The sequence below is a fragment of the Frankliniella occidentalis genome, unplaced genomic scaffold (genome assembly GCF_000697945.3).
Source record: "Frankliniella occidentalis isolate FOCC.00 unplaced genomic scaffold, Focc_3.1 Scaffold161, whole genome shotgun sequence".
NCBI lineage: Eukaryota > Metazoa > Arthropoda > Insecta > Thysanoptera > Thripidae > Frankliniella > Frankliniella occidentalis.
In genome coordinates, this window is record NW_026267287.1 from 273,134 (window position 1) to 280,926 (window position 7,793).

Genomic DNA, 7,793 nt, shown 5'->3' on the forward strand with positions numbered 1-7,793 from the left:
GAGAGAGAGAGAGAGAGAGAGAGAGAGAGAGAGAGAGAGGAACCTCGATGCCGTGTATTGAATGCATGGGTGATGGATGGTCGTGGGGCCCAGCCCCTCGTGCAAAGCGCCGGGGTAGTGTATCCTCCCTCTGGCGCCGAATGCGTTCGCATGCACCTGATGGCATCGGTGGCAATGAGCACGATTCCTTTTGTAAATTTGCCCGTGCAGTTTTTCCCGACACACAAGGCTCCCAAAGTGCGCGTCCGACGCTTTTCGCGCGCGAGCGCGCGCGCCTCCGGTCGCGCGTCGACGTGGTTTTAGTCACGGAGTGAAGGCGAAGGGGTGGGGCCCGTGGCGCTGACTCCCCGGCTGGCATTCCACTGAGGCCGACCAAGTTATTGCCCTGAAACAAATAACCGAAGAGGCGCCTTGGTGCTTGGCGGTCCAGTGAGGCCTCATAGTTTGTGTCTTTTAGTCTCTTTTGTTTTGCGGCGTTGTTTGCTGGAAATAAATGGACACGGTGGTTTGTTTCTGGAACGCTTGGATCTTATTGCACTTTTTATTTTCATAAAATCTGTTTTGTACACAGTATAGACACTTCACGACTTTTCTATAATAATTATAATCATTATTTGTAAGGGTTGAAACATTTTACAGAATAAAACAATAGATAAATAATAATAAAACAATTATGACAAAATTTGGTCGTCCTATCAAATCACAGGAGCGGGCCGTAGGACGATGAAATATGTGTACACAATCATCACTACACAGTTAAGCTATATGCAAAATATATATCGTATGTATATAAAAAATACTGGGTCTTAAGGAGTCAGAAGTACGGATAATTTCCTGTCCCTCCTACTGAGACGCTTCTTAGTAATGAGTGCCGAGTTTATCGAAGAACAAATAACAAAAAACGAACCTCTACACTGATTTTATAAGATTTGGTATAAGAATGACTCAGATTGTTGATTGCACTTTACTTTTATAACATAAGATGTAATTTGGGTCATTGATTGTGACACAATCTCATATTTGGTTTGACGCAATGTACTATATATTTCAGACATTCAACAACTGATTTTCTAAAATGGTAAATTGAGCCTTACGTAACAATCAACAGTAAGAAACAGCTAAAACATGTATGTTCTGTGTTCACAAGTTGAAAAAAAAATCAAATACTATGAAACTCTTATCTCGATGTAAGCAAGTCGTAACATTTCTCAAAGACATAACCGTGTTTTCATTGACAAAAGTATCTGTACATTTAACAAAAAATAATGATACAACGTAATTTGTTAACAAAAACGAATCAAACAAACATAAGTTTCGAACTCTATTTCACAAATGTACAACACATTTCTAAGAAACAAAGGTGTTTCTAAAGTTTATTTTCGAGCGATTTAGCTCACAGAATTGAGATCATTGCAACGCACCAATTGGTGCGCCATGCGTATGCTTGGAGCAACGAGTATCATTACTCGAATAGGCCAAAAATCTCCTTCAATAAATCTTAGATTTAACGTGAAGACCGTGTCCTTTCCAATTTCATTTAGCAAGAAAAACGATACTGTTGCTCTGGCATGAACTGAACTTTCGTGTTTGAATGATGTTACATATTTTAGTCACTCGCACCTTTCTCCGGCAAATTTGACAAATAAACATATGACGACAACCCGCCATAGGGTATATAATTGTTGTCCAATGCAACTGTTGCTGACACGCCTCTTTCAAAGCAGTGTCTTTTTTTTTAAATCTTTTTTTCCCTTAAAAGATGTGTCTAAGCCTAAACAAAGACATTAATGGAATGTTACCAAACATTTACATAAAGTAGGTAAAAGCAGTCAAAAGATCTAAAACATGACAATTCACAATTAAGCATGAAGGTACGTTCACGTCTGCCTGTGTCTCATAAATAACACATGAACTTGTCATTTAAGTTTTGTATGAAGCTTTGACACTATTCGAGTATATAAATCTATCTGTAGACAACTAATATCACTGTTAGACATGTTCAAACCAAATTAACTACATCAATTCAGCTATATGTGCACAAAATATCAAATATCACATTCCAGATACACAAACACAGCGATACAAATCAAAAGCTTAACAACTGGTTGGTGAGCTTAAAGGGTTGACAATTTGGAAACATTTCAGATGGCCAAAAAACAAAAAAACAAAAAAAGATAACATGCCAAATATATTTAATCTTTTAAATTACATCCAGAGTTTTAGCCAGTTTTGGCATGTCTCGTTAAACAGTCTTCCCACCGACGTGGTCGTTCAGCTTTTGCAAACCGTTTTACTGCCGAACCAAAAGAATCATCACATTCTCACACATCATCTGGTAAAAAAGAATTATAACGGGATTAAGAAACTACACCGAGTCCGTCTGAAATCCCCAATTAAAAAGTCCTCTTCTTCAACCTCATTTTTTTTGTAATGTGACTAGTAGAATAAGGTATAACACCCCTAGGGCGTTATGTGAAAATCGTCCCTACGTAACGTATAGTAGTAATCACTCTTCTGTAACACTACTCAACCCGCCCGAGAGCGTCCTTTTTTTTATCACACACGTCACACTGGTGGGGTCCTCACCAGTACTCCTCGCCGGGCTGCGGCGAGGGGCTGTACTTGAGTACGCCGTCGGGGTCAATGGGTCCGCAGGGGGCGGCGGCGGTGGCGTGGGCCCCTCCGGGGGCGGCTCCGGGGGCGGCCGCGCTGGGGGCGGCGGGGGCTCTGGAGACCGCGCCCGCCGCGCCCAGGCCGAGGCCCATTGAGACGGCGGTCTAATACTAGGTGGTCAGGTGCGTGAACTGCGCGTGGTGCGCGGGGGGTGCGAACTGGTGCGGGGACGGGTACCCGCCGTAGTTCGTCATCGCCGACATGCTCATGTTGTGGTAGTACGGCACGATGTTCATGCTGGCCATCTTGTGCTCCTTCTTCCACTTCATGCGCCTGTTCTGGAACCAGATCTTGATCTGCCTCTCCGTGAGGCAGAGCGCGTGGGCGATCTCGATGCGCCGGCGACGCGTCAGGTAGCGGTTGAAGTGGAACTCCTTCTCCAGCTCCAGGGTCTGGTAGCGGGTGTAGGACGTCCGCTGCCGCTTCGTCTCGCCGTTGGCGTTGACGGTGCCTGCAACAAGAACGGGGACCGTGAGCAAGTGGCATGGAGCACAGTTATACAGGCACGAGCAGAACGAGCACAAAAAAGTTCTTTAACGGTTAGGATTTAAAGACACTGTCGCTAGATTGCGTTCCATGCGCTTGACGAGCGCTCCCCCTCCCCTACAAACAAGCCGTATTTGCCATGTCCGCAGTATGGCAGGCCCCCTCATATGATTCTGCGCATGACGAGGGATTGACAGCCCCGCCGGCTGCTTAGCCAATGGGGATGGGCGGAGGCGTCCGAGGAAGTCGTTCGGGCGCGTTTCGGACGCGCGCGTCGCCTCCTCTGCCATGCGGGTGGGATTACTCAGCAGAAAAGGAGCGCACGGCACGGGCCGCGGTCGCATTGCGTCGCCATTGGCTGCTGTCACTCCCCATCATGGCCACTTGGGCATGAGAGTGAGAAAAAGGATTTCCAGCGCAGCAGACTGAGAGCGAGTTGGAAAGATATCACAAGTTTAAAACTTGCAAGATAGTAAGGACTATCTAAGCCCGAAATTATTCCCGGAGGGATTGTGAACTTTCCCAGATATTTTTAACGAAAGAGTTCCATGAAAATTGAAGAAAATGACAAATTTCAGGCGAAAATAAGGGAATTTAAAATGAATTTCTTGAGAAATTGCCTGAGGATTAATTTCAGGAAAATAACAATCCCTATCTCTTTTTGCCAGCATGGCAGCTTTATCAAAATGTTTTCGATTTGAAGGCACTCAAATGTGTAACTTCTTTCGTTAACTCGTTTATTGCTGCTCCACTGCATTAGAAAGGGGCATGGTATATAAACGAGCAAAGCGTGACCACATGGCATGGCTACATTATGATCCTGCCGCAGTAAAAGTGTTATTTGATTACCTTAGGACTAGAATTTCCAAATGTCAGTGCCAAAAAGTACCACATTTATCAATTGTCCTATATATGACGCTATTGTAAGTCTGTCTTTTTTTTTGCGGTGTGCCCTAGGACTTTGCGGTTACTCTGCTCCTACAACGGAAACGTCAGTCACCGTCTGGACGACGGCTGAGTCCCTCTGATTGGCTCGATTCGCCTCCAATCTCCTCCAATCATGAAGAGGGCGACGGCGCGACGGGTGAGTGCGGACGCGTAGCAACAGAGGGTGGTTGTGGTGGCATACTTCAGCAGGAGCTCCTGGAGGCAGTTGGGGCTGTGCACTCCACAGGGTGGTTGTGGTGGCATACTTCAATGAAAGCACTGGAGGAACTCGGGGCTGTGCATTCGAGAGGAGGGTGGTTCTGGTGGCACTGAAGCTCCATGGAGGCACTCGGGACTCGGGGCTGTAGTGTACACTCCAGAAGGGTGTTGTCGTGATTCCCATACGCCCGGCACACCTCTCTCGCATCGGGACTGTCACTTCCCATCGCCGCACATGCGATGGTTCGATCCCTTGACACCGCCCACGCCACCGAGGGGAGAGAGCAGCATAAGGCTCTCTCTCTCATTCTCTCTCTCTCTCTCTCTCTCTCTCTCTCTCTCTCTCTCTCTCTCTCTCTCTCTCTCTCTCTTTTACACACACGCACACGGCTCCAAAGGCAGCCGGCAGCGCAGATGTCATGTCGCCCGCGCCATCTCATCCCCGGGGAGCCATACGTTTTGCCGGGAATTATTTCTTAGTTTGTTTTTTATGTATTTCATTTTGCGGTTGCTGCCGTGTGTGTGTGTGTATGTATTTGTGTGTGCGTGCGCGTATGTGCGTATGTGGTTGTGTGCCCTCCCTGGGGCCCCCACGCGTGAGCCGGGCCGGGGGCCCCAAGGAAGGCCTCGCTGGACGGGCCGAATCATGGCTGACGTGTGCAGCCCCCGACCTCCACCGCTAACCGGAAGGAAATGCCGGTGAAATATTAAACGTTTCGCCCTGCAGCGGCAGCGGCAGTCTCTGGTACCTCCCTTGTGAGTTTGATATAACGTTTTATTCCTTTAAAAGTTGCCGCTCGTGGGCTGCCCTTGCTTTTGATAGTCATATAGTCAATGTGCAACTTTGAACGTTAAATTAATCTCTAACGATGTCCGAAAGTTTCACCCGCTGGCACCACTCACCCCCCCCCCCGCTCTCTCTCTCTCTCTCTCTCTCTCTCTGGACCCGTCTCCCTCTCACCGTGTGTGTGGTGTGTGGTCTCTCTGTCCCGCCCTCCCACACCTGTTGCAGGGCTTTACAGTGGCAGGTCTGAGCCGCCCGCGGGCCGCCCGGCTGCGTCCAAGTTCAAGTCCGCCGTTTGCGCGGGAGTGTGCGACAGAGAGAGAGAGAGAGAGAGGGAGAGAGAGAGAGAGAGAGAGGTGCCACCGCTGCGGACGCAGCCCTGAGGTCACGCCCCGACGCGCCCGCTGGCGCAGCCCGGGTGACTTCTAATAAATATCCTACGTCTAGTCGAACGCGTCTACGCCACTGGGATTAGGCTGTATTAAAAAATGAGTCCGCGGAGGAGCTGAGGACCTCCCAGCGCGGGAGCCATGCTGCTGCTTCTATGCTGAAATCTTTTATTCACATCTTACCGATTTTTGCGTGCGTGTCACGTTCAGCAATTTTTTAATACGACAGTATGAAACAAATTGTCTTCATCCTGACGAAATGTCAGCTCCTTTGGTTTAGGACTGGCATTCTAGATCTCATAGGGACCCCTTGGCGTTTGTATTCCGGGTTTAAAAATTAGACATATTTGTACCTGCGCCAGGGTATGTAGACTAAGAAAATTTTTTCCTGCCAATTTGCTCCAGCACTAAATTAAATAATTACCTCTACATTGAGTTTGCTGTGCCGACTCAATGGATCCCTGCGTACCTAACAAATTATCTTGGGATAGGCGCTAAACAGGAGCTCCGTTTAGCTCCTAGTGCAACGAAAAAGCTTCGGTCCGGACGTCCAGACACTAAACGTACAATGCTCAGCTAGAAATGATTTGCAAATGTGGAATGTGCAGGATTCAGGTGCCACAGGCCGCGGGTCTTGGAGCAGCCGCTTGGGACTTCCCCGAGGCGTCCTTGGAGGTCGTTAGCTGGCGCCCCTCGCGCCGGGCACCGTCCTCGGCGTCCATCTCTGGGGGGCGTCCGTCCAGACGCCACGCGAGGCGTCCATTTTAGGCGTCCCCAGTCTGCCGGGGCGGCCGCGGCCGGGTCCCATTGTGGCGTGGCCATTGTTGGCACGGTGACAATCGCCAGCCAGAGAGTCGCTCGGTCGCATCGGCGGAGGGATCAGCCGCGGAGGGGATCAGGGATCGGGAGGCGAGGCGGGGGAGGACCAGGGGAGGACCGGGGGAGGACCGGGGGACCGCAGGGGACGGGGATGAATGGCCTAGTGTGTATTGTCTGCCGTGCACCAGGAGCGCGTAGACGAAACACCAGCCAGCTGCTCTGAGCGCGCGTCACGAATTAAGCAAGGATTTTTTTTTTTTTTTTGGAGGACGGGGTGATGCGAAAATTTCACATGAAATATTTTTTGCTTATGAAAGAAATGAGTTTTGCGGACGTCCCTGGATTTGTTTAGCCGGTCGTGTTGTCTGCCCCCCAATTAACCTCTTTGGGAAAACGGAGGCGCGAAGAACAAATTATTTGTATACGAGCGAGGAGTGAAAAATGTATTTTTAAAGAGACACCTAAAGGCGGGTCGGGGCGGGCCGCGGCCTGACAGCATGAGCCTCCCCGGCGGCGAGTCCCTCGGGGGAGAGAGAGAGGGCTTGGGCTGGGCGAGGAAGAGAGGGGAATGCAGCGTTACAAGATGCTTCACTAGAGACCTTCCGTCTATACGCGCGCGCGAGATACTGGTACATGAGAGAGAGAGAGAGAGAGGGAGAGAAAGAGAGAGAGAGAGAGAGAGAGAGAGAGAGAGAGAGAGAGCAAATCCGACAGGTCAACAAGAGCTTATCCGCCATGTTTCTGTGACGGCCTGGCTGGCCTGCCTGCTGGCTCTCTGTTGGCTCTAAAGAAAGAGGAGAGAGGCAGGAATAAATGAACGTATGTCAAAGGAATACCCACACGTTAGAGTACCCGAACCTTTTCTGTAAGGAATGTTGCTTTGAACACGATTATATTTTAAGTCGAAAATCGATCGACTAGGTGAGGCGCCGTTTCACGTTTATCTCGCTCTACCTCTAGTACTCCTCTTGCGACACTGCTTTGCACCCTGGAATGCAGCCTCAGGTACTCATTGAACAGCCACCGAGGGAGCATGTCATGTAGACTTTTCTGAGCTCGCAGCATTGCTCCTTCAGGTCTCTCTATAAAAAGCCATATTACTAAATAATTTCAATTATAGGATAATTTTTCTCTTCAAAAATAACATTTGATCTTTGTTGCCAAGCAATACAGTAAAAATTTTCTCGTCAGTAGTCTGAGTTCATTTTTCTCGAGAGGAATTTAGCTTGTATTTAGTTTTCAGCCAGCAACTGATTAAATATTTGTCTCAAACAAAAAATAAAAAAATTACACGACTGTCGTGATAGGGGCGAAATTTTTTGTTGTTGATTAAATTAGCGAAGCTGTGCTGATGTTATTGGCAAAATACAGTCGCGTTGGAATTTCCTGCTGCTGCTGAAAGGGATGCCGCCGCACGACCAAGAGGATTATGGGAGGCTGAGGAAATGGGGCATCCTGAGGGCAGAGAGAGAGAGAGAGAGAGAGAGAGAGAGAGA

General features: G+C 48.6%; 1 protein-coding gene across 1 annotated transcript in view; it reads right to left on the minus strand.

Annotated features, from left to right (window-relative positions):
- Window positions 1-506: 506 nt before the first annotated feature.
- LOC113210568 (homeotic protein Sex combs reduced) overlaps window positions 507-7,793 on the minus strand; it is a 26,151-nt gene continuing 18,864 nt past the window's right edge. The window contains exon 2 of the mRNA XM_052271418.1: window positions 507-3,124. Within this exon, the coding sequence (XP_052127378.1) occupies window positions 2,784-3,124 (341 nt within the window). The 3' untranslated portion in view covers window positions 507-2,783. The remainder of the gene's footprint in view (window positions 3,125-7,793) is intronic.